Below are 23948 nucleotides of genomic sequence, written 5' to 3' on the forward strand. Positions count from 1 at the left end.
TTGCTTCTCATATCATGTAAAAACAAATAGGTAATACTTAGATGACTATGCTCTTTATATATTTAACTAAGTTTCACATGTGATTTCGAGTACTAAATTACTTCTTGTTGGCTAATGGTATCTGGTTAAGAAGATAAAAACATAAACAGAGACTAACACATTGCATGATTCATGATATACAATTACAATATGACACTTTACTTTCACATAAGGGTCATAGCTAATTGGTTAGCCACTGAGGATTTCAATGTAGGCGAAACTGGAGAATCTCCAAAGAACACATCGAACAGGGCAGATGTAACATTGCCTGACTCGATCGTAGCATCCACATCCGTTGGCAATCCTCCCGAAGAAACAGAAACCTAACAAAAGAAACGAAAAATGAGCAAACAAACTATAAAAGATGATCATGTGTAACAACAGTTCAACTAGCCAAAGTCTGATAAAAATGTGCTTACAAGCATTTTAGAAGGGTTGATCCAAGTCAAGAGTATGACACTTCCTTTGTTGAGAGATCTGCTTTGGAAGATCCCGCGAAATGTAGAGAGAGCGGTAGTATCCTCAGAAGATGGAGATCTGATTCTCGGTGAAATGGCTTCATCCAATGCATCCCAGAAGGTTTTACCATCAACATCTCTCACGAGAACAATCTGCAACGATTTCTCCGCTTGAGCTGCATCGATGAGAGGAAGAAGACTTAAGACAGAGAGAGAGAGAGAGAGATCAATTATGGATGAAGTAAAGCTATAAGTTTTCACATTCCATTACCTTGAAAAATGGAACTAAACAGCGATGAATCACTTTGGATCTCATCAGCAGATCGACCTTTCCAAGCACTTAACCCGCTCAGGATAGATTCATTCACATAATAACCCGCAGCATAGACTTTGACACCAATGATAGCAAACTTTTTCTCCCTAAACCCTGAAAACATTGATGCATATTCATAAACAGATCCATCAAAGGAAGTCTCAGAGCAACTTTAGAAGCATTTCATATACACAGGATCCCACAGAGAATCAGAGATGTATAATATAATCTTTGAGACAGATGCAGATATGAATGATGAAAACTAACCAGTGCCAAGCAGAGACAACGGGCTAGAACAACCGGGTAATGTCACTGATCTCTGAAACTTTACGCTTGTAGCCGTTTCTTCAGCGTAGTCCTCTGCATTTCCAACTACAAAAGCCACACAGACCAAAATGAAACTGGATTAATACTCAAATTGCATTCAGATTTGTTCTTTTTGTTTTCTAAAAGAAAGAAGCACGATTAACCCTAAACTCCAAAAGCAAACTCAACTACAAATTTCAAATCAAATTCTGTTTTTTTCCCTGAAAGACAACAACAAAAGGTTAAACCTTTACCTGAAGAAGCGGCGGATTTTACGATCCCACGAGATTTTTCACCACAATGTAGCTTTCTGACCAAAGAATTGCCTTTTTGAGAAGGGTAAATGGAAGCTTTCCGAAGAGAAGAAACGCAGTTCCTTGTTTGAAGAACCAGATTCGAGAACTTTCCGGGAAAATGGTGAATGGGTTCAGCATTAGTGCGCAGAGAGACACACATTGCTGATGGAACCGCTGCAATAATACTGTCCATCTTCAAAACTCCGGCGATAAGTCCCAAGTGTGCTTTTTGATCTGTAGAAGAAGAACTCTGAGAGCTCTGCAAAATTATACAAATTGTGTCACACTTGTAGCTTTTGGCTGTAGTTAATGAAGAAAACCTGTCGTTTTCAATTTACGCAACTCCACTACATGCAGTTTTGACATTAACCAAGTAAAAAACACATTAAAAGGTCAAGACTTGGTGTCGTTTAGGGTGTGGAATATCTAACTGCGTGTCGTTTGAAGTGTCTAGGTTCCCTCGTTCGTCGTCTTCGGCCTTTTTCTGACGAGATTCGCTTCTCCGAGAGAGAGAGAGAGAGATGAGAACGAGAGTGCTGAGTTTTCTGAATCAATGGCGTGGAACAGCGAAGGAAGCGTTCGAGAATGTATCAATCGTAGCCAAGTTTCTCTGCTTGCTTCATGTCACCGATCGTTACATAATCTCCTCGACCCACGTCTGTAATTATTTGTAACCAAGCGCCAATTTGAATCTGTTATCTCTTCCACGAAATCTTAAATTTTTAGTTTGAATTTGGGGTTTTAATTAGGTTCAAGGTCCAAGTATGCTTCCGACGCTTAATCTCACCGGCGATGTTATTTTGGCGGAACATTTATCACACCGGTTCGGTAAGATTGGGCTCGGTGACGTTGTGTTGGTTCGATCTCCGAGAGACCCAAACAGGATGGTGACAAAGCGAATCTTGGGTTTAGAAGGCGACAGACTCACTTTCTCTGCTGACCCATTGGTTGGTGATTGCTCAGTCAGCGTTGTGGTATGCTCATTGAGCCATCTCTCTATTTTAAAAATTCAATCTTTTTGTTGCATTTTTGGTTAAACGATTTGATTGAACCTAAAATTTTGCAAAAGAATCTAGGGTTTAGGCATTGCTTATTGAAGTCGATTTCAGAGTAATTTTAGCTGTGAAAATTTTATAGGGTTTAGGGTTTATCTGTGTATGATTGATGATATGAGATGGTTTAGAAGGTGAAGCAATTGCTAGTTACTGGTTTCGATCTAAAGCTGATTTCGGAGTAGTGATAGCATTAAGGGTTTAGGGTAGAAAAGGAGATGGAATGTGCAAATTTATAGGGTTTTATGGCGTCTTGTGTATCATTGATAATTTCGATGGTCTAGAATACAAAGCTTTGCTGGTTACTGGATTCGTTGAATTCAATTTCAGACTAGTCATAGCATTTAGGGTTTAAGGTAACACTAGGTGGAATTTGCAAACTTAGGGTTTAGGGTATGATTGATGATTGGAGATGATTTACTAAGTAACGGATTGGTAGATACTGGTTCCGGTTAAAATCGATTCCATAGTAGCTATATAGCATTAAGGGTTTATGGTAAAAAGATGCAATTTGCAAGTTTCTACAACTTGGGGTTTATTTGGTTATGATTTATGATTTCGATACTCTAGAATGTGAATCATTTGCTGGTGACTGGTTTCGGTTAAAGTTGGCTTCAGAGTCGTTATAGCATTTAGGCTTTCTGCTGTTGTATTATATCTCTGGACTACGACGACCAACCAAAGCTTGTCTGATTTAAGGGTCTTGTGTTTTCTTGTGTAATAGATTCCAAAAGGTCATGTTTGGATTCAGGGAGATAACTTGTATGCTTCAACTGATTCACGCCATTTTGGACCTATACCTTACAGTCTCATCGAAGGAAAAGCTCTTCTGCGGGTAAAATCTTTCTAATCTGACATTTTTTATCTCTCAAAATTTCTAGCTATATCAAGCTATTATGAATGATACAGTGACAATAATATTTACAGTAGTAACCTATGTGTTTGCTTCTCTAGGTCTGGCCACCGGAATACTTTGGGTCATTGAGATGACGATCATATTCATAGAGACATTGAGGTTGTCTCTGTGCGGTATCGGTTTCTTCCGCAAAAATGACGCGTCAAAGAAGGATTATCCGAGCGGTTTTATTGTTTCTTGGATACACATTTATTTTCTCTCTGTATTTGATCTTCACTTATTTTGAAAACGATGACCCGGAGATAATACAGTGACTAACAAGTGTTTTGAGAGATAGCTTAAAGAGCTGAGATTTGTAGTATCTAGCTAGTTATAGTATTTGACTTAAGACAGAGGCCGAGAGTAGAGCTTGTTCTGATGATATTTACAAGTTGATGCTACGGATTTTTTTTTAGCATTTAAGTGAACTCTCAAGATAAAAGTGTTAAGTGAAGAGAAAAAAAATTAAGTGTTTCAAGAACTAAGTACATACCGACATTCTTCTATCTCTTTTCTTTTCCAATGCAAACTATAGAGGAGAGCATTGGAAATCAATTGCAAGAGAGTAGCGTTAATTCGCAGCTGATTTGGAGGACTAAACAGAAAATTCAAAAAATATAGGTAATATTTGGAAAATTTTTGAAGTTATTGACTCTTTCAGAGAATACAAAGATAGGTTAAAAAATAGGTCTAAGGGTAAAAGAGACAATTCGAAGCTTCTTCTTCATCATCTTCTTGGGGCTTATAAATACACATCGCCGCAACTAGGGTTAAAATCCAAAGTGCCTTTGAGAGATCAGAGCAGCGAGATTTACAATGCTGTTCTTGTTCCGTTGCGGGCATAAATCAAAACCCAATGATCTTTTCTTTTATCTCTTCTTGCAATTAATCTTTCATAATCGCAAATCGGAAGAAAAGATCTCACATTTCTATGATCAGAGGAACCAAATCTTTTTTTTTTTTGAATCGTTTTTATTTCTTTTTTGTTTATGTGATACGGCCGATCCAAATGGGTTCTTGCGTCGTCTAATGCTAGTTCCCAATTTCACCCGGCTAAGATTTATATTCAATTGTAGTGGAGCAGTCTCTCTCTCTCTGTCTATGGTTTTTTTTTAACATGTTTATTATGTCATGACTGAAACCAGAGATTCTGCCCTACATTTTTGTTTGTTTAGTATCAATCGATGACACTATGATAGAAAAGACTGTTTTTTTTATTTATTAATATTATCCGGAGGTTTGGTGTCTCGTTGGTTAAAATTGTATATGTGAATCTCATTGGTAAAATTTGTATATGCTCGCTTGGTTTTACTTGGTACATTCTGAAACATATCTTGCTTGATAATTCCAAGTCTGCTTTCTTCACTACATAAGCGCTTCTGGCGTCATTTCAAATTTATTAACTCCATCCTATCAGGCAAATATCCACTGATTGACCGAGGTCAAGTTTTCTTCACAAAATGTATACTGTTGTTTTTTGGTAATTGATGCTTGCTTTGTTGTGCAAGCCTCGCCAAGCAACATAATTTATCATCGTCAAGATCGAAGTTATTTGTATGTGGGATTTGATGTTAGTTTACCCCATGAGCTCGTTCCATTGCCGCACACCCATTGAAAAGAGATTGAGAAAAGAAAACTATAGAAAGAGAAAGAAAAGAAACAAAAATGAGACAGGTTCATGGAATATAATATGATGATTTCCCCTTGTTAGGATTGATTCATTAACGTGGCTATATTAAAGCCAAAATGGTTACATAAAATCCAGAATACAAGTAAGGTTATTCACAGAACAGAACATACATGTATTCTGGCCGATTAAGATCCAAACAATCTCGATTGACACAAGTCTTCTTAGCTAGGTATTTAAATTACTTCACATTTTTTGTGAGAATGCCGAGTCATATTTGAGATAAATATGAGTTAACCGGAAGATGAACCTTTGGATGATGAACGATTTTAAGAAGATCATGAAATCGTGTGAGAAAATAAGAATGAAGTTGTTTTACGTTTAACTTTTATATTCTTTTATTGAATTTGTATTTAATTTTATTTTTCGTTGATCCTTTGAAATAGAAGAAGGGCACAATCGATATGGCAAAATATGATTGGTCAGGTGACTTATGTGATTTATTAGAGTATTTTAAGGATGTAAAAGAAAATAACAACCGGACAGTTTTCTCCAGTTTTTTTTTTTTATCTAGGATTTCATCCACCATGACGAGTGAACGTAAGCAGCAAGGCACGGAGAATAAACTAAGCGTAGCCGGATCCAATAAAGGATCTTCAAGCTTTAATTTGATATCTGTTGATCTCTTCATCCATATCTTGTCAAGATTATCTCTAAAGTCTATAACAAGGTGTCGTTGTGTATCAAAGCAGTGGTCATCCAAATTCGCCGTCCAAATTACACCCTGCTGTTCCCTATCAAGTTCCCTGCTCCACCGCGTCTCCTTTTCGCTTGCAAAAATATTCAAGAGTATTCCTTCAACTCTTCACCTCAGAAGCCGAATATGAACTCGTCTCTGGTAGCAGCTCCTCATCATAGGATCAGTAGCTCAAACTTCTTTCAGTTCTGTCGCCCTATCCGCGGACTGGTCTGTCACCATCATATCGAAAACAATTATTCAGTGGCGGTGGTTTTTAACCCCTGCACATGAGTCTTTAGTCTTACCCAAACTGAGAATATTGGAGGAGGGGGTGCACCCAGAGAGGAGGAACAGAGGAGAAAGATATTCTTTTGTGTTTGATCCAATCGATAAGCAGTTTAAGGTATTGCGTATTACCTGGTTGCGTAATGGCTCACACGAGTGGTCGTCCAGTACTGATTATCAAGTTCTCACAATAGGGACTGGAAATGGATCTCTCATATGGAGAAATATCCAATGCAGCACAATTCAGTGTCCTCTAAGCGTTAGTGGGATATGCATCAACGGTGTTTTGTATTATCCAACAAAGATCAATAACGAAAAACGTATGATTGTTTGCTTTGATGTTAGGTTTGAGAATTTCAGTTTTACTGACATTGATCAAGAAGACTTGGCAACATGCATCTCATATCCTTACACTTCTACCCTGATCGATTACAAAGGTAAATTAGGTGTTTGTAATTGTACTATTTACGATAATCTTCTTGTTAAGTTGTGGGTTTTGGAGGATGTCGAGGAACATAGATGGTCAAAGCATATCTACCAAACACAAATGCCCCGTGCAGCGAGCTCTATAAGCCTTGCAGGAATGGTTTCTAGTGGCGAGATTGTGTTGTACCTGTTGGGATACAAACCAAGTCCCACATCCGATGTTTAAAGAGACTATCATTAATATATAAAGGATTAGAGTCAATCCACTAATTGCCAATTAGTTTTTAGTTGAAAGTCCAAAATAAACTCAAATTTAACAGTAACCACGCAATGTACAAGAGCCTTTCTTCATTTATTACTACAATCTCGAGAGCGGAATTATCACAAGAGTGAGACTTGAAGTTCCAATATTTAAAGAGTTTTCCTATTCTAGATTTTACACATTTTCAGACTTTGACGAGGATCTGACGCCTATCTAAGTGTTAACTTCTCCCAAAGATCCAGACATAACTAATCACATCATCTATATTTTTTGTCTTTTTTTTTTTTTTTGTCCCGCGTCTTTTTTTTTTATGTTACAATTTCTCTTCTTAGTTACAGAAACACAGTTTGTTTAGTTTGTTTGTTGAACTCATTGAACCAAAAAAGTTGTCAGCTTACAGTGTCTTTTAGTTATATTTGGTAGCAGTCTCGATCTTAGTTGTTATGGCTTAAGGATTCTCAAAGCACCAATGGATGCCACTATGCAAAACTCGTAGGCTTAGGAGTTAGGACTAATTTAGTGTTTGTGTTTGACTGTTTTCTGATCTACTCAAAACTCGAAATTATCATTCGTGTAACCAGGAAGTACTGGAGTACAAACAACATGTCCTTTTTTTTTTTTTTTTTTTTGACAGTCAAACCCCATATATTAAGTTATCGGAGTTGACTCTCTTCGAGAAAGAGCCAGTTAGGTACCGATGAGCTTACATGGGAAAAACAGAAACCTCGTGCTCTTGCACATTTCGCAAGTTTATCGGCACGGATATTTTCATCTCGGGAAATATATCTAATACTAAAATGAACAAATCTATCTCTGAAATGAGTAAAATTCTTCAATTCTGATGAAAAGGTCGGCCAATCCTCGACATTAGACGTCATCCTTAGGAGGTCTGAACAATCCGTAGCAAAAAGAGTTTTATCCAAGTCCAACACTAATAAGCACTCCATAGCCCAAATAAGGGTATCTAACTCTGCATGTAATGGGGATAAGCTCCTGCGCGATCCTTTTAGCCCCATGTGCAGGATTCTATTACCCATAGACGCAATCCATCCATGCCCACTTCTATCCACCTCTGTGTGCCAAGATCCATCTATAAAGCATACAAGAGATTCTTGAGAAATTGGGCTCGAAGGTATGCATGCTTCGACTACCGCTGGTGCTACGCCTCTGTTATTTGCTCTTCTCCAAACTTCTTCTTCTTGGATAGCTTTCTCCGGTGTATTTTGCGGAGACTCAGAAATATTTTCAAACACTTTCTTATTTCTTGCCTTCTAGATGTACCACATCATCCACGGGAACGTCCTCAAGTTTTCATCAGTTGCACCAGAGTCTCTACCACACCCATATAGAAAGTCTAGGTTGCTATATAGGGAAGGTGAAGGGAACACCATAGGATGGGAAGGGATTGTCGATAAAGCCCATACTTGACGAAACAACATGTCCTTTTTTCACTTGATGTTGTAAAATTAGCATGGAGACGCCTTAAAAACTCCAAGAAGAAGCGAAGTACCATATACGTGTTTAATCTTTTAATCTGGCTATTCAAAAAGATAAAAGAATTCATGTATTATTTTGTAGTATAAAAACAAGAGGAGTGATTGGGGCCAGCAATTAGTGAGTAGGTATTTGAGACCTAAATAAAGCCCAACTTATGGAGCATGAGATAGAAGACTCTAGTAGGATTCAGTTTCCTAATTCCCTGTTTTTCAGAATCTACGATCTCATCCCATGATCACAGATCCAAAATCTAGGGTTTTAATTCATCATGAGAAAACGTAAGCAGCAAGTCTCCAAGGATAACCTAATCACAGAATACGAAGATAAGTTAAAAAAAAAAAGGCTGAAGGGTAGAATAGATAATTCAAAACACTGAAGGTCTTCTTCTTCTTGCGCTTATATTATAAACATCGCCGCCATAATTAGGGTTAAATATAAAGTGCTTACCAAAAAAAAAGGGTTAGATACAAAGTGCCTTTGAGAGATCAGAGCAGCGAGGTTACAAGGCTGTTCTTGTTCCGTTGCGGGCATAAAATAAAACACATATTGGTCTTTTCTCGATTCCCTCTTGCAAGTAATCTTCATTATTGCAAGTCGGATGAGAAGATCTCACGTTTCGTTGATCAAGAACCAAACCTTATTTTTATTGTTTGTTTTTTCTTCTTTATGTTGTTGTGTGTTACGGCCGATCCAAATGGGTTCTTGCATCATATGCTAGTACCCAATTTCACCCGGCCAAAATTTAAATTCAATGTAATGGAGCAGTCTCTATCTCTCGATCGATGATTTTTTACATGTTTCTTTTGGTCATGTCTGAAATCATAGATTCTGCCCTATATTTTGTTCGTCCTTTGATGAATTTTCTTTTATCTTAGAGGTAGTGAACAGAGATTTTGTTCCGAAATATATAACATGCAGAACTAGATTTTTTTTTTTTTTTTTTTGTAATGGATGCTTGATTTGTTGTGCAAGCCTATTGTGGTATGGATATTTCAGTGGTAATATTAATATACTAATATTACTATTCTAGATGACAAAAGGAGTTAGAAGATTTGGACTACGTAGCATCTTGCTTGTTTGACATTGGTGATTGATTCCTGAACCGGTCAAAGTTCAAAATTGTAATTGGTAATAAATTAAACTGTTTTTACAAACATGCTGTGAGATTATCATGATAAGAGTCATCAGACGAGTTATTTCAATCTAACTTTTCGATGTAAGAATTCCTAAGATGCTTGACTTGGATTTTGAATTACGATGTAGCATCTTGCTCGTTTTAACTAATCCCCATCACAGGAGAGTCTTTAACCTTACCCAAACTGAGTGGGTTTGATCCAATCGACAAACAGCTTAAGGTATTGCGTATTATCCTTAATGCTATGGATTTTCTTGATACATGCATTAGAGCTAAAAAAAAACAACTTAATGGTTAGTCTATGGTCCACTGAGTATCAAGTTCTCACAGTAAGGGACTGAAAAAATTGATATCTTATATGGAGAAATATCAAATTGTGCACAATTCAGTGTCCTCTAAGCGATAGTGGGATTGGGATATGCATCAATTAATGGTGTTTTGTATTATCCATCAAAGATCAATAACGAAAAACATATGATTGTTTGCTGGAATGATTTCTAGTAGCGAGATTGTGTTGTACATCACAATAGTTTTACTATTGTACGACTTTACACATTTCCAAACTTTGTAGTGGCTGTGAGCCTGCATCATATGCTAGTTCCCAATTTCACCCGGCCAAAATTTGTATCCAATATAGTGGAGCCGTCTCTCTCTCAATATTTTATATGTTTATTATGTCATGTCTGAAATCAGAGATTCTGCCCTATACTTTGTTCGTCTTTTATGGATCTTTTTAAAAATCTTAGAACAGAGTTGTTAATACGAAATATTTAACAAAACAAGGTTTTGGCTTTTTGGTAATGGATGCTTGATTTCTTGTGCAAGCCTATGTCAGTGCTAATTTAGAAAAATAAGATTACAAGATTTGGACTGCGTACGTAGCACTCTAAATATTTAACATTGATGATTGATTTCCTGGTTCGTCTCGTGGATTGAGCCTAGCCCCAATGGATTACCACCAACGTTTTCCTAGTCGTCGCCTAATTCTACTTATTAGAACCTAAGTTTATAAAATTAAAACGCAGATTTAAAAGACGAACAAATTAAATTCATATAAATATTTATTAACATGAACAAATTGGGGTTTGAATATATCATATTTCATGAAAACGAGAAGAAATATGATCATCGAATTATGGAATTGCTCGCTCTTACAAACCTTTGTATAGAAGAAACCTAACTCCATCTCACGTTTTTGGTTTTGTTTATTTAAATTACACACATTTGAAAGAAGTGTGGTTATATAAGGGGAAAATGACCAAAATCAACCCTAACTATTTGCTAAATGCTTTTTCATACCTAGAGTTCAATACCTTGCAAATAACGGCATGAACTGTGTTAAAATTCAAATTTGCTACCTAAACTATAGATATTGTTGTCCATTTCAACATATGTTCGAACGGTGTTAAGTGAGAGTTTAACAGTGTTGAGTCATACGAGTCGTGGTGTCTATGTGGCAATGAGATTGATTGAAACGATGTTGTTTTAGTTATTTTTGGGTGTGTTATGGTTGCTACGAAATGGCTAAAACAACGACGTTTTAGTTAGTCCTAGTGCCTTGTGGACACTAAAGGTTGTGTGACTCTGCACCGTTAAACTTCAACTTAATATCGTTGGAACATATGTTTAAAGTGACAACATTTCATATAGTTCAGGTAGCAAATTTGAATTTTAGCACTGTTCAAGTTGTTATTTGCATTATGTTAAAGTTTAGGTATGAAAAAGCGTTTGGCAAATAATTGAAGTTGTTTTTTGCCATTTTTCCGGTTCTACAAGCTGGAGAAGTAATTTTTTTTGTTTGTAAATGTAAGATTGGTTAATGGGAAAAATGTCATTAAAATTCCCAAATTTATGTTTTCGTTGATTTTAATCATGAAGTCTGTGTTTGGAGGAATAAAACACTAGCTATCTGTTGACTTCAAAATAAATCCCAAACTTTCGTTGACTTAGCTATTTGAGGCACCACATTAAGTGGTCAAACAGAGCAATTAAACGGGGTTAATTATCCGTTAACGATTTCCGTTTACAACAAAACGACGCCGGTTTATTTATCTTGTAAACCCGACAAACCCTAATCGATTTCTCATTTCCCCCAATTGACAAACCCTAATCGATTTCAATTATCCCAAATCAGAAACCCTAATCGATTCATCAATGACTCCGAGAAAGAAGATTGCTACTCGTCGTCCTAAACGGAAGAAGCCTGATAATGCTGGTGAATCCTCTGCTCACGAGTCTATTGCTCACGGTTCAATTGCTCTCGAGTCGACTGCTCCTGGTTTGAACGCTCCCGAGTCGACTGTTCCCGAATTGGCTGGCGGGGTAAGTACTGCAATTATTCCGTATAATTCTAGTCCCTTAAGTGAGCCTCTTCCTTTAGAAGAGCGTGATTGTTGTCCCTTTGAAGAATTTGATGTCGTTAGTGGAGATGATTGTGAGGTTGGTGGCGACGAAGATTGTGATGATACTGGGTACGAAGCTGGTGTCGAAGAAGACCTCAACGGAGAGGAAGATGATAATCAGGGGAATGGAAATGGAAACAAGTGACTCTGTTGCAAAAACAAACACCATTACTTACCATTGCATAGATAATCAACATTGAATTTCTTAGTGACTGCTTACATCTCTTTTATTTGTCCACGAGCTTAGATCCCTTTTTGTTATACACCTGAAGAACAGTCGACCAGGATTCTCTTCAGTTCTTGATGTAAAGATCATTACACTGGCTCCACAAACACACTTCGATGGCACTCCACGGTCAAACGAAGCTACCACTGATATCTCTGAGCTAGAACTCATCTCGTCAACTCGAAGAAGAAGAGAGAAATCGAATAAGAGAGATAAATCTAATAAGAGAGATAAATTGAACAATCGGGATAATTGAAGTTGGGGGAAATGAGAAATTAGGGTTTGTCAATTGGGAGAAATGAGAAATCGATTCTCAATTTAGGGGTTTTAGAGATATAGAACCGGCGTCGTTTTGTTATAAACGGAAATCGTTAACGGATAATCAACCCCGTTTAATTGCCCCGTTTGACCACTTAACGTGGTGCCTCAAATGGCTAAGTCAACAAAAATTTGAGATTTATTTTGAAGTCAACAGATAGTTAGTGTTTTATTCCTCCAAACATAGACTTTGTGATTAAAATCAACCAAAACATAAACTTGGGGATTTTAACGACATTTTTTCCATTGGTTAATCGTTTACAAGTGGGCCACAATGAAGGAGTAGTGTATGGTGCCGCCCAGAAAATAATATTGGGCCTTAAAAAACCCCAACTTATGGAAAGTAATAAAGCAAGCGAGAGAGCCACCAAACCTAGCGTGCCCTTCAATCTATTATCCACCATGAATCAACGGAGGTCTTCTTCAACCTCTAGAGAAGAGACAGAATACTTAGATCTGATCCCTGTTGATCTCTTCATCAGTAATATCTTGTCGAGATTGCCAGTGGAGTCTTTAGCTCAATGTCGTTGCGTATCTAAGCTCTGGTCGTCCATAATTCGCCATCCAAATTACAAGATCTTATTCCCGATCAAGTCCCAGGCTCCACCCCGGATCCTTTTCATCATCGAATATGAAGGAAGTCTGTTCTTTTACTCTTCACCTCAGCCTCAAAATCCGGATCAGAACACATCTCTTGTAGCCACCTTTCATCATAGTCATAGGACACGTGGGTCAGATTTCGGTGTGTGTCGTCCTCCGGTTGGCGGATTGGTCTGTCGCCAACATGTTCTTGAGAATGGTTCAAAAGTGGCGGTGATTTGTAATCCCATCACAGGAGAGTATTTAGCCTTGCCTAAACTGGGAATAAATGAAACCAAGTCAGAGTGTCGGTCAAACGCATATGATAAACATTCTTTTGGGTATGATCCTATAGACAAAGAGCTCAAGATATTGCGTATCACCTCGTTTTTGAACAACTCGTTCTTTAACACACGCTACTTTGGTCAGTATCGAGTTCTAACATTAGGGACTGGAAATAAAAACCTCTTATGGAGAAAGATCCAGTGTTGCACAATTCATCATCGTATAGACGATGACAAGACGATATGCATCAATGGTTTTTTGTATTATCCAGCAGTGTTCCAAAAGGGAAAAATCCACTGTAGTGCCATCGCTTGCTTTGATGTTAGGTCTGAGACTTTTAGTTTTACTAACTTTGATCAAGACATGTCACTAATAAGGGTGGATTCTTTCCGTTTCACTTTGATCGACTACAAGGGTAAATTAGGTGCTTGTCGTTGTGATTGTTTCGATAATATTTTTGAGTTGTGGGTTTTGGAGGATGCACAGAGACATAAATGGTCAAAGCATATCTACCAAATGCTTAATCCATTGCTGCATTTTGCAAGTGTTGTTGGAATGATTGGGAGTTGCGAAATTGTGCTTTGCCCATGCTTTCCAGAAGATCCTTTATTCATCTTTTACTACAACCTCGAGACCAACATTGTCACAAGAGTGAAAATTGAAGCTCCTGTATTGCATAGTGGGTGTTGGGTTCACGCATTTCCAAATTACGTAGAGGATTTGACGCTTATGTAAGTGTTTATACTGCCTCTCAGACAGAACTTATCACATTATCTATCTTTTGTCTCTATTTTTTTTTCTGTTGTGTATTTCCAAGTTATTAGTATTTTCTCTGTTTCGTTTTTCTTTGTTCTTTTTTGTTTTCCTATCAGAAGTAGAGGAAACACACAATGAGCTACTTCCTGTTCTGCCTTAAATTGGTTGACAACTTGCTTGAGGGATCTAAATTTGAAATATTTTGTCTTTAGAACTAACTCTGCAGAGTAAAACAAAAATCCTAACTTTATTTCAATCCTCTGCCTAACCAAAAGTTAAGTTTGAAAAGTCAATATGAGGTTCATTTGTCCCCATGAAAAAAATATTTTCAAATCTTCTGTCAAGTCAAAACAACTGTTGATTTTATTGCAAATACATTTCCATTGTAATACATTACATCATGCACAGACACACTTAAATCGCTCCTACTAATAACAACAACAACAACAAAAAAAAAACACAGTTTCTCCGATAGATGTACACATTCATGATACTTGATGAACAATGTTTTAATTTCGACACTTCACGACCAGGCTCCTCTTCCACCCATGACACCAAGAACTATGGCAACTGTAGCAACAACAGCCTGTGAAAGTAAAGTGTAAAACACCTGATCATGTTAACGATTAATGTATAAACGCAGTAATCTTCTAGTGTGAAAGACTCACTGCGATGGTACAAGCTATGTATCCTGGTTTCTCTCGCGGATCGATCCTAGCACACACTAGAGTGAATACGCCTATGTACCATGGGATTGCACCAAGGAGAAAACCAATGATGAACCTTAACAAAAAAAACTTGAGTTCTTTCAGACTAAAATGTATTAAAACCAAGTCTAGCTAGTAGCTAATTTGAGATTGCTTAGAAAACAAAAAAAAAAAAAACTTACAAGAACCAACCGAGGCCAAGACCACAACAAGGAAGACGGTTTTCTCTTGCAGGTATTCCTTCAGAAACAGGGTAACCTGCAAATTTAGTTACACATTTGCTGCTTTTAAAGCTTTGTGAACACAGAAAGAGAGCTTTTAGAAGTGACTTTTACTATAGAGATCTGATTTTGTAACCTTTCAAATTGGAACCTTTTTCAGTAACTATGGAGATACTATCAAAAAGGGTTGACGAAAGATGAAACAAAGTTTAAACTTTTCATCTTGAAAATCTGATATTCGGAGATCGTTACTTACCGGGAACGGTTTGATGTTCTTGAATGTATTGATGAACGGAAATGTCGTGACAAGCTGCTCCCGGAGGTGGAGACGGCTGAGGAAATCCGGTAACCGGATGATGCGACGGAGGATGAGGATACGGCGGAGGAGGATAAGTAGGGACACCTTGAAACGTGCCGTAAGATGAAGGAGAAGCTCCTCTGTTTTTGTCTTTTTCTTTGCTCATTCTCTCTTTTCAAATTCTTTATCCTCTCTATCTCTCTCTCTATCTCATTATTGTTAGTTTAATAAGATTTAAGGTTGTAGCAAATTAGACACGTGGCTGCAGACACATGGACGACTGGTTGTTGTTAGAAAAAAATTTATTTAGGTTATGCTAATTGTTAATTAAAGTAGTTGACACATCAATCAGCAAAACCAAACAAAAGTTGAACACGCAATTACTGTCTTCATCATCTTCATAACAAATATATATATCCCACATGTAACATGTTCAATCTAATTTGCACAATCTTCTAATGATCTTATCGAATGCAACATCATCATATTGGACAAATAAACTGGCTTCTAGTAAAATATAGAAGGGAAGGATGAGTGGAAAAGATAAATAAATTGTGTAGTTATAATGATCTTGTAACTCACATATCATATTTGTGCTGGTACTGCAACATCAATCATCTTTGTATATTGTAACTCACATATCATATATGTGCTGGTACTGCAACATCAATCATCTTTGTATACGCAAGTCAGATCTAGGTTATTATGATGAACTGATGGAATACTTTAGCTTACTAATTAGCGGAAGAACCTTTACTTGACATAATGAATGTGAATGTTAATTTATTTATCTTTAGCTAGACGTGAATTGTGTTGCATCTCTTCTCCAGCAATACTTGCCTAATTAATTGTTTTTATAGAATAACGCTAGTATCGTGGGGATGAATGGTAATGATGTCGGGGTGCCCTTAGATTTTATAAAGCATTGTTTTTCCATCCATCCTGTCCTATGTGGGACATTCAAAAAGCTAATGTGAATTATGCGTTTTGTGTAACCGCGAAATATTTGTAGTCGTGAGCTGGATAGATCAATGTGTCTTTTTGGTAATGTAGAGATATCTGGTAAAAAAAGAATAGCATTTTAGAATGAACCTTTGAATGGTATGAGTCACTTTCTTTGCATGTGGAGTGTGAAACACTTGCCTGTGACTCAGGCTGTAAGTTTACAGACTCGGTAGTGTATGGCGATAGACCTTATGAAGTCCAGTTCCAGTGAGTGTTTAAAACATAGATTAAGCTTCAAAAGCTAAATAGAGTATAATTTTGTACAAACCAAAACTAATTTATTATTATTATTTTTTTTTTTATAACCCATGTCGCAAAATTCCATTTTTATACTCTATTTTAACTTTTTAGGGAAACAAAACAAAACATTGAACTTTTTATTTTAAAAAAACGGAAAAAAAAATATGATATTTAAAGCAAAAATTACCAGAGCAGAGCAGGTTGGTTTATCCGACGGCGAGAAGAGAGAAAGATAAATACAATAAGTGAAAAAGGTCCCAACTTGTGTGTCTCTCTTTCTCCAACTACCCTTTCGTGCTTAGCTGTCCACTCTCTCTCTCTCTCTCTTCTTTGCCGATGAAATCTTCTTCTTCATCTTCTTCCGTATCCTCTATCTACATGCCCTAATTTACATCTTCTCCTTTCTTCGATTGATTCCGTTAAAAAATCTCACCTTTTTCAAAAAATTCAGATTCCTCAAGTTTTTTTTTTGGTGATATGCCTACTTGGTGGGGAAGAAAGTCCTGCAAGAACAACAACAATAGCAGAGGAATCTCCACAGACAGAGATATCAAGAGCTGTGGTGTTGGTGTTGTTGTTGTTGATCCTCCTCTCACTCCCACTCGTGCTGCTACACCTCGTTGCAGTCGTGAATTCGCCGGAGCTTCTTCTTCTGCCTTCTCTGGTTTCGACTCTGATTCTACAGAGAAGAGAGGTCATCCTCTTCCTCGTCCTCTCCTCTCTCCTGTTTCCATCCATCAAGATCATGTGAGCGGATCCACTTCTGGATCTACCTCTGTTTCTAGCGTTAGCTCCTCTGGATCAGCTGAAGATCAGAGTCAACTTGTTGTGTCTAGGTTTGCTTTTTCTTTGTTCTCTTCCCCTTCTTTAATTAGGACATATTGATATTAAAAAAACTCCATTGGATTGCTTGTACGGATCAAGAACCTCTTTAGCAATCAAAGATTACGTTTTTATTGCTGTTTGGATTGTGGGTTTTGTGTCTCTAACTCGTTAAGCATATATAGCAGAGGTCATTGTGATGTGAAATTGAACGAGAGAGCTTCTCCAAAGGTAGTAACTACTAGGCCCACGTCTCCGTTGCATCAGCGATTGGCTGGAGTCGTGAGTTTAGAGTCTTCTACAGGGAGGAATGATGATGGAAGGTCCTCCTCTGAGTGCCACCCTTTGCCTCGACCCCCTACTTCTCCTACAAGCCCTTCTGCTGTTCGACCCCCTACTTCTCCTACAAGCCCTTCTGCTGTTCATGGTTCCAGGATTGTTGGAGGTTACGAGACGCCCTCTCCTTCAGGGTTTTCCAAGTGGAAAAAAGGGAAATTTTTGGGGAGTGGCACCTTTGGCCAAGTCTATCAAGGGTTCAACAGGTGAGAGAATCAGTTTTTTTTTCTACTCTGATTCGCTTAAAGATAGTTTTAGATAAGGATCATCTTATTTAATGAGTCAGTTGGCTTAATTTCTAGGTGACTGGAGTTAGTTAGCTAACCTTGGGTTTAGCAAAACCTTCCCACTTCTCTAGATCATGTAATGTGCGATGTTCAGATAGATAGGTTGTTTGATGCTAGCTTTCTCCGTAGGTGGAAACTATATTTGCATCTTGTGGATCCGGAGGCCATTACTATTGATATCTAGGTTAGTAGCTCTCTTAAACAAGTATCCAGAGATGATGTTACATGTGATGGGCTTGAGTACATCCGTATATGTTATGGCTCCTGCGAGGGTTTTACCTGTGATACGCTGTTTAGTTATGTTGGTGGGACATTTGTAATGGTTCATGTCCGCAATTATTTGATCAAATTTGAAGGTTAACTTCGCCTGCTTTCTAGATAAAGGCAATAGAAAGCAAAAGTTTCTATTAGGCCAGCTCCTTACATTATAACTTTGTCGCGTCCTCCTTTTTAAGTTGGTTGTTTCCATCGTATAATGTTTTCGCCAATCTTACAGCGAGAAAGGAAAAATGTGTGCTATTAAAGAGGTCAAGGTCATTTCTGACGACCAAACGTCAAAAGAATGTCTGAAGCAACTAAATCAGGTTTATCTCGTTCGCCTCATCTTTTGTATATGTCAAGATCTGATTACTTGCAGCTCTTATGTAACGAAATTGTGAAATACTCTAATATTTTTCACACCTCTAACCACACTATTCTATTTGCAGGAGATAAATTTGCTTAGCCAGCTTTGTCATCCGAATATTGTCCAGTATTACGGAAGTGAACTGGTATGTGTCAATATCTGTGAGCTTAAGGAAAAGAAGAGATCATATAATGCTTTGTTGAGTTTAGGCAGCTTAAGATTGTTATATAGAAACCAATATTGAAGCCTGGCCTGGACATTGTTATGCTTGTAGAGTGAAGAAACCTTGTCCGTCTACTTGGAGTATGTGTCCGGTGGTTCAATCCATAAACTACTTAAGGAGTATGGTTCTTTCACTGAACCTGTTATCCAAAACTACACGCGGCAGATTCTCGCTGGGCTTGCCTATTTACATGGACGAAATACAGTACATAGGTATTCAAAATGACATCTTCAAGGTTGGATGAAATTTAATTTTGTCTCTTCTTGGACGCTAATAAAGAGTGATTTTGTTCTAATAGGGACATCAAAGGAGCAAATATATTAGTTGATCCGAATGGTGAAATCAAGTTGGCAGACTTTGGGATGGCCAAACATGTAAGTATATGTTTTATCTCCTTTATATTATGTAGTTCTTGAAATTTATGCTTGCAGAAGCTCTAATAGCCATTTCTTTCTGCAACAGGTAACGGCCTTTTCTACTATGCTTTCTTTCAAAGGGAGTCCGTACTGGATGGCACCCGAGGTAGTTCCACTATTCTCAATTTTAACTTTTCTCTGGCAAGTGGTGCAGTGGAAGGCCATTATGTTGTTGCAGCTGATAGATAATCATATCATGCTTCCGTTCTTTCACAGGTTGTGATGAGCCAAAATGGCTACACTCATGCAGTTGATGTCTGGAGTTTGGGTTGTACTATTCTCGAAATGGCAACATCAAAGCCACCTTGGAGCCAGTTTGAAGGGGTATAGATGATACTGAAGATTGAATATAATTTTTTGTGCACTCTTCTTTTTATTATTCTGAAGTTTTTACTGAATATTCTTACCAGGTTGCAGCGATTTTCAAAATCGGAAACAGCAAAGACACCCCAGAAATACCTGATCACCTTTCAAATGATGCAAAGAATTTTATAAGGCTTTGTCTGCAACGAAATCCGACAGTACGTCCTACAGCTTCTCAGCTTCTAGATCACCCTTTTCTACGTGTACATACAACAAGAGTGGCTAATACTAGCATGCCCAAAGATGCCGCCCCACGCTCCTTTGATGGAACCTTTTCACTGGTATGTGTATAATGCATATGTTGGGCTGGATCAATTTAATTTCCTACCACCAAGTTAAAACTTGAATTTCTTCTTGAGCAGCCTACAAGGGAATCCTATCCAGGGAGATTGAGCCATGATAATTACCAAAGACAGCCATTGTCTAGAGCTATAAAGAGTCCGAGGTAAAGGGTTTGTAGCTCAATCTATCTACGCTTGTTCCTGTCAACTTATCTCGTATTTGGTTCTTGCAGCAGAGAAAACGTAAGAGCGATCACATCATTGCCAGTATCTCCATGTTCAAGTCCTTTACGCCAACTTGGGCCAGCATACAAAAGTTGTTTCCTGTCACCTCCTCACCCGTCTTACGCATTTCCTGGGCTCGACAGTGGGTACAACCTAGCAGAGTTTGCTGCAAGCCCTTTCAGGATGAAGAAAGACACAATGATAGAACCGTCTAGTTTCAGGACTCAAACACCGAATACACCCTTGAGATCAAGACTGGTGTAAAGATCGAGAGCCTGGGAGTCAAATACCATAAACAAGGCCCAAGGAACATGTATAAAACACAGTGTCTCCCCCTGGTTTTGGCCTTCTCCTTCTCTAGACCCTGGGAAATGCGAAGTTATGATACCATAGTTGTGTGTGTTGGGGTATCTACTAGAAGTGGAGATTTTTGGAACAAGAAGGAGAAATTAGGGGGAAAGAGAGATGTAAAGAGAAACACGAAATGAATACAAAGTTTATAGAGTGAGAAGTAAAGATAGTAAGTTGTGTTGTTTATAAAAGATGATAATTCAACCATTTGTTTTCAACTTACAGTGTGAATATACTTTTCAGAAGAAAAAAAAAGTCATTAATTTGAATTAATCATGTTTATTTTCTATTAAAACATGAGTAGTTTTAGGTTTGAACATAGTTGAGGAGTTTGTCGAATTTCAAGTTCCCACTATGAAAGAGATGGTAAGTTTATCTCTATCTAACGCTGAGTCATTGTTTTATCGGATTGAAAAGCTCATGTTAAATGAAAAGTAGTTGACACATCAATCAGCAACCAGACAAAAGTTGAACATGCAAGTTAGTACTATCTTATTCATAACAAATTCCACATGTTCAATCTAATTTACACAAGTTTTCTTATTATCTTATCTTAAAACGGACGCAAGTCTCATTGGACCAACACATTCATGAACAAACTAATCTCACGGAGAAAGATAACAAGCTCGTCTCTCTCACGCTGAGTCATTGTTTAATATGTTTAAGGGTTTTAGCAATTATCGACACGTAGCAGCAGAACATGGATGAGTAGTTAGAAAGCACATTTAGATTATGTTGATTGAAGTAGTTAGACAAATCAATCAGCAAACCAAACAAAAGTTGAACACGCAAATACTGTCTTCATCTTCATAGCAAATTCCATATGTTCAATCTAATTTACACAATCTTATCTAAGCCGGAAGCAAGTTTTGTAGAATGAAGATAAAATTACGTGACAAACACACACTCCTGAACAAACTACTGTCAAGAGTTTTATTGGCTTCTGGTAAGATATAGAATGAAGGAATAGATAAAGAAAGGAGAAACAAATTGAGTAGCGTTTTAGTTGACTTGAGAAGGCACATCTTGTAGTCCACATACCATATTTGCTGGTACTGCAACATCAATCATCTTTGGATACGCCAGATTCAGATCTGTGAGAGCAAAAACCGCGGTTATGTATGAGCTGAGGAAATACTTGAGCATACTACCGAGTGGAAAAGACTTACTTGACATAATGGATTTGAATGTTTCTTTATCTTTAGTTAAACGTGGGTTGTGTTGCATCTCTTCTCCAACTGTACTTACCTGAATATTCACAGAAAGATGTATAAGTAACTGTGAGGATGAATTGCATTTTCATTAAACAAGCCAATGTGAATGAATTTGCATAGAGCATTACCTCGAAACCTTTGTAGTCGTGAGCTGGATAGATCAATGTGTCTTTTGGCAATGTAAATATCTGGCACAAACATCAACAAAAGCCGTTTGATATAAAGTCCTTATAAATGTAAAAAAACTTTACCTGTGGAGGAGTCATAAGAAAGTTTGAAAACACTTGCCTGAGAGTGCACAGACTCATATAGCTGATCCGAGCTTCCTCCCTGCAATAGCATAGTAAAGTTAGACCAATGTCCCATTACAAATTTTTTTTATCTTTTGCATCCACATTGCTGTTTTTGGTTCCTCATTACAAAATTTCCTCAGGTTTGAAGTACCTGAAAGTCAGTCCTCCCACAACCCCGGATGAGTACAGCATCCCCGGTAAAAGCCATTCGTGGTTGGGGCTGATCAGCCTCTTCTCCAGTCACATATGTAACACATCCTGCAGTATGTCCAGGTGTAGCACGAGCCTGCCACAGTAAAATTTGATTACTACTCTCTGGACTTTATAGTTTCTCTCAATGGTTTGAAATTTTGGTTTCATACCTCGAGGTATATATCGCCGATGGATACTTTATCACCGTGTTCAAGAAACATATCTGCTTTGGAACCACTTGCTTTCGATATAACGGACTTCACACCCGGGAGCTTAGTCTGTGTAAAAGCAACAACGAGACATGTTCTAAAATTTCAGATTTAAACCAAAAGCAGGGAAATGTAAACACAATGTAAACATCAAGAAAGAGAAAGAGACCTTAAGAAGTCCAGTTCCAGTGACATGATCAGCATGAACATGAGTGTTCATCGCATAGATAAGCTTCAAACCTAACTCATCTATCAGCTTCAAATCTCTATCAACAGTCTTGTCCACTGGATCAATCAACTGCTCATCATCACATAAAACAAACACAATTCAACAAAATCAGACAAACAAAGAACAAAAGTGCTGATCTTTTTCAATTCCAAATTCAATCACACTCTTGATACATTTCTAATCTGGATAAATCAAACAACTGAAAAACCAAATGATTCAAATTCCAATTGATCCATACAAAAACAATATGATCACATTCATCATGCAGATCGAAAAACACAAAACCCATGTGGAAAAATCAAATCTTTGGAAAGGAAAACATACCAAAGCAGGCTTATCAGGATGAGAAACGTCGGCGAGAAGATAAGTAAAGGTGGAAGATTCTTTCTCAAAGAGTTGGCGAAAGAGAAGCTTCGAGGAGGAGGAGGAAGAAGAACCCATCACGGATCGGAGAAATGTTGGAGGAGGACGGAGGAGACGAGACCTAGAAATGAGAGATTTGGGTTGGATGAGTAGAGGAAGTTGTCGGAGACGTGACAAATGTGTCATCACCATTGTTAATTGTTATAATATCAATCAAAGACGCAACGTAATAAAGTGCTGTGCGTCTATGTCAACACCCCCCCCCCCCCTTCTCGGAACATACGGTGTGGGGTGGGACCAACGATGGATCACAACTGATTTCTTTTAGCCCCGAGACTTCGGTTATTTCAGTGAATTCGATTCGGTTATTTCGGTTTTCCGGTTTTTTTGAGTTTTGAAAATTTTACCGAATTGAACAGAACGGTTTTTCGGTTAATTCGGTTTTAAAATTTCAAAAGCGAAATTAATCGAAATTTGATCAAAAACATGAAAAATCGGATTTTTCGGTTATTTAGAGATAATCTCGTTTTTTCGGTTTTAATTCAAATATTTCGGTTTTTTCGGTTTCGGTTTTTCCGGGTGATTCGGTTATTTTAGGTGTAAATTTTGGGTTTGTTAGATTTTTTCCTAAAAAATAAAAAAAAAAAGTTTTTAAAAAACAATTTGGTTAACCGAAAACCGAACCAAAATAACCGAAATATTTCGGTTTTTTTGAAAAAAAAATTGTACTAATCGGTTCAGCCGCCATAACCGAAACCAAACCGAACACCAAAAATATCGGTTCGGTTATTTTAGTTCGGTTTAAAATCCCAAAGCTAATTTTGTTTATCAGATAAGATTAAGAAAAGGAATTCATCTGAACAGAAAAAAAAAAAGTTATAGGAGATTCTCTCGTCTGTTGTACCCCTTGATGATGGGAGATGAACTATGAAGAAGAGCTTTCAAGTTTTTTTAGATGGACTTAAAAGTCTAAATTAATGGGCTAATAGTGGGCCTAAACTTGTATTTCAAACGAAAGTGTTGCCGACATAATTTCTTACGAGGTGAAGGCGTCAACTTCAAGATGTTTCTTACTATCTATATACAGTTACATTTTTTTGTTATACCCTTTTATTTATACTTATTTACAAAATTAATCTCTAAAAAAATTTC

General features: G+C 37.5%; 8 protein-coding genes and 2 pseudogenes across 14 annotated transcripts; 6 read left to right on the plus strand and 4 right to left on the minus strand.

The window, feature by feature from the left end:
- Window positions 1-83: 83 nt before the first annotated feature.
- On the minus strand, window positions 84-1605 carry LOC104778288 (fatty-acid-binding protein 3, chloroplastic). The gene is made up of 5 exons (XM_010502702.3): window positions 1371-1605; window positions 1078-1182; window positions 769-924; window positions 459-673; window positions 84-362 (listed from the first exon to the last, which is right to left on the minus strand). Exons 1-5 carry the CDS (start codon window positions 1603-1605, stop codon window positions 204-206), a joined length of 870 nt encoding a protein of 289 aa, XP_010501004.1. The 3' UTR covers window positions 84-203.
- A 328-nt stretch (window positions 1606-1933) lies between these two features.
- Window positions 1934-3782, plus strand: LOC104778289 (mitochondrial ATP-independent inner membrane protease subunit 1a). Its single transcript, XM_010502704.3, has 4 exons — window positions 1934-2068; window positions 2162-2386; window positions 3189-3299; window positions 3419-3782. The coding sequence occupies exons 1-4, from the start codon at window positions 1934-1936 to the stop codon at window positions 3452-3454; spliced, it is 507 nt and encodes a 168-aa protein (XP_010501006.1). The 3' UTR covers window positions 3455-3782.
- A 319-nt stretch (window positions 3783-4101) lies between these two features.
- LOC109130937 (uncharacterized) lies at window positions 4102-4957 on the minus strand. Its single transcript, XM_019241074.1, is given in 4 exon segments — window positions 4102-4140; window positions 4143-4169; window positions 4172-4225; window positions 4940-4957. Coding segments are annotated over 4 exon segments (138 nt in total).
- Window positions 4958-5573: 616 nt separating this feature from the next.
- On the plus strand, window positions 5574-6915 carry LOC109130939 (putative F-box protein At1g53550; annotated as a pseudogene).
- A 1878-nt stretch (window positions 6916-8793) lies between these two features.
- On the plus strand, window positions 8794-9070 carry LOC109130940 (uncharacterized). Its single transcript, XM_019241078.2, is given in 3 exon segments — window positions 8794-8902; window positions 8905-8970; window positions 8973-9070. Coding segments are annotated over 3 exon segments (273 nt in total).
- A 504-nt stretch (window positions 9071-9574) lies between these two features.
- On the plus strand, window positions 9575-10090 carry LOC147947878 (uncharacterized; annotated as a pseudogene).
- Window positions 10091-12660: 2570 nt separating this feature from the next.
- Window positions 12661-14110, plus strand: LOC104778290 (putative F-box protein At1g61060). Its single transcript, XM_019241081.2, has one exon. The coding sequence runs from the start codon at window positions 12679-12681 to the stop codon at window positions 13873-13875; it is 1197 nt and encodes a 398-aa protein (XP_019096626.1). The 5' UTR covers window positions 12661-12678; the 3' UTR covers window positions 13876-14110.
- A 128-nt stretch (window positions 14111-14238) lies between these two features.
- On the minus strand, window positions 14239-15414 carry LOC104778291 (large ribosomal subunit protein eL20z). The gene is made up of 4 exons (XM_010502706.3): window positions 15081-15414; window positions 14786-14861; window positions 14565-14679; window positions 14239-14482 (listed from the first exon to the last, which is right to left on the minus strand). The coding sequence occupies exons 1-4, from the start codon at window positions 15286-15288 to the stop codon at window positions 14420-14422; spliced, it is 462 nt and encodes a 153-aa protein (XP_010501008.1). The 5' UTR covers window positions 15289-15414; the 3' UTR covers window positions 14239-14419.
- A 1044-nt stretch (window positions 15415-16458) lies between these two features.
- On the plus strand, window positions 16459-20675 carry LOC104778292 (mitogen-activated protein kinase kinase kinase 3). Of its 7 annotated transcripts, none has more exons than XM_087507089.1 (12): window positions 16602-17203; window positions 17375-17731; window positions 17942-17996; window positions 18309-18396; window positions 18520-18582; window positions 18712-18872; window positions 18959-19034; window positions 19123-19182; window positions 19293-19400; window positions 19487-19720; window positions 19802-19884; window positions 19954-20675. In XM_087507089.1, exons 2-12 carry the CDS (start codon window positions 17500-17502, stop codon window positions 20207-20209), a joined length of 1416 nt encoding a protein of 471 aa, XP_087363215.1. In that variant the 5' UTR covers window positions 16602-17203; window positions 17375-17499; the 3' UTR covers window positions 20210-20675. The 7 variants fall into 7 exon arrangements, with proteins under 7 accessions (XP_010501010.2, XP_010501012.2, XP_087363215.1 ...); XM_087507087.1 differs by having other exon boundaries at window positions 16632-17203; window positions 17378-17731; XM_087507088.1 differs by having other exon boundaries at window positions 16632-17203; window positions 17378-17731; window positions 19957-20675.
- Window positions 20676-21076: 401 nt separating this feature from the next.
- Window positions 21077-23118, minus strand: LOC104778293 (persulfide dioxygenase ETHE1 homolog, mitochondrial). The gene is made up of 8 exons (XM_010502711.3): window positions 22758-23118; window positions 22374-22502; window positions 22166-22273; window positions 21955-22089; window positions 21799-21840; window positions 21639-21698; window positions 21466-21544; window positions 21077-21390 (listed from the first exon to the last, which is right to left on the minus strand). The coding sequence occupies exons 1-8, from the start codon at window positions 22986-22988 to the stop codon at window positions 21299-21301; spliced, it is 876 nt and encodes a 291-aa protein (XP_010501013.2). The 5' UTR covers window positions 22989-23118; the 3' UTR covers window positions 21077-21298.
- Window positions 23119-23948: the final 830 nt, after the last annotated feature.

Source organism: Camelina sativa, chromosome 3, assembly GCF_030686135.1.
Source record: "Camelina sativa cultivar CO46 ecotype springtype chromosome 3, ASM3068613v1".
Taxonomy (NCBI): domain Eukaryota; kingdom Viridiplantae; phylum Streptophyta; class Magnoliopsida; order Brassicales; family Brassicaceae; genus Camelina; species Camelina sativa.

Coding starts and splice junctions, on each gene's coding strand:
- LOC104778293 (XM_010502711.3), bottom strand. CDS start 22,988: ATGGTGATGACACATTTGTCACGTCTCCGACAACTTCCTCTACTCATC. Junction 22,090..22,165: donor TCGGCGATATATACCTCGAG/GTATGAAACCAA, acceptor TTACTGTGGCAG/GCTCGTGCTACACCTGGACA. Junction 21,391..21,465: donor ATTCAAATCCATTATGTCAA/GTAAGTCTTTTC, acceptor TTGCTCTCACAG/ATCTGAATCTGGCGTATCCA.
- LOC104778288 (XM_010502702.3), bottom strand. CDS start 1,605: ATGGACAGTATTATTGCAGCGGTTCCATCAGCAATGTGTGTCTCTCTG. Junction 925..1,077: donor GTTGTCTCTGCTTGGCACTG/GTTAGTTTTCAT, acceptor CAATGTTTTCAG/GGTTTAGGGAGAAAAAGTTT. Junction 363..458: donor TCAACCCTTCTAAAATGCTT/GTAAGCACATTT, acceptor TTCTTTTGTTAG/GTTTCTGTTTCTTCGGGAGG.
- LOC104778292 (XM_010502707.3), top strand. CDS start 16,845: ATGCCTACTTGGTGGGGAAGAAAGTCCTGCAAGAACAACAACAATAGC. Junction 18,873..18,958: donor GGACGAAATACAGTACATAG/GTATTCAAAATG, acceptor TTGTTCTAATAG/GGACATCAAAGGAGCAAATA. Junction 19,721..19,801: donor TTGATGGAACCTTTTCACTG/GTATGTGTATAA, acceptor CTTCTTGAGCAG/CCTACAAGGGAATCCTATCC.
- LOC104778290 (XM_019241081.2), top strand. CDS start 12,679: ATGAATCAACGGAGGTCTTCTTCAACCTCTAGAGAAGAGACAGAATAC.
- LOC104778289 (XM_010502704.3), top strand. CDS start 1,934: ATGAGAACGAGAGTGCTGAGTTTTCTGAATCAATGGCGTGGAACAGCG. Junction 2,387..3,188: donor ATTGCTCAGTCAGCGTTGTG/GTATGCTCATTG, acceptor CTTGTGTAATAG/ATTCCAAAAGGTCATGTTTG. Junction 3,300..3,418: donor AAGGAAAAGCTCTTCTGCGG/GTAAAATCTTTC, acceptor TTGCTTCTCTAG/GTCTGGCCACCGGAATACTT.
- LOC104778291 (XM_010502706.3), bottom strand. CDS start 15,288: ATGAGCAAAGAAAAAGACAAAAACAGAGGAGCTTCTCCTTCATCTTAC. Junction 14,862..15,080: donor AGAACATCAAACCGTTCCCG/GTAAGTAACGAT, acceptor CTAAATTTGCAG/GTTACCCTGTTTCTGAAGGA. Junction 14,680..14,785: donor CTTGGCCTCGGTTGGTTCTT/GTAAGTTTTTTT, acceptor TTTTTTGTTAAG/GTTCATCATTGGTTTTCTCC.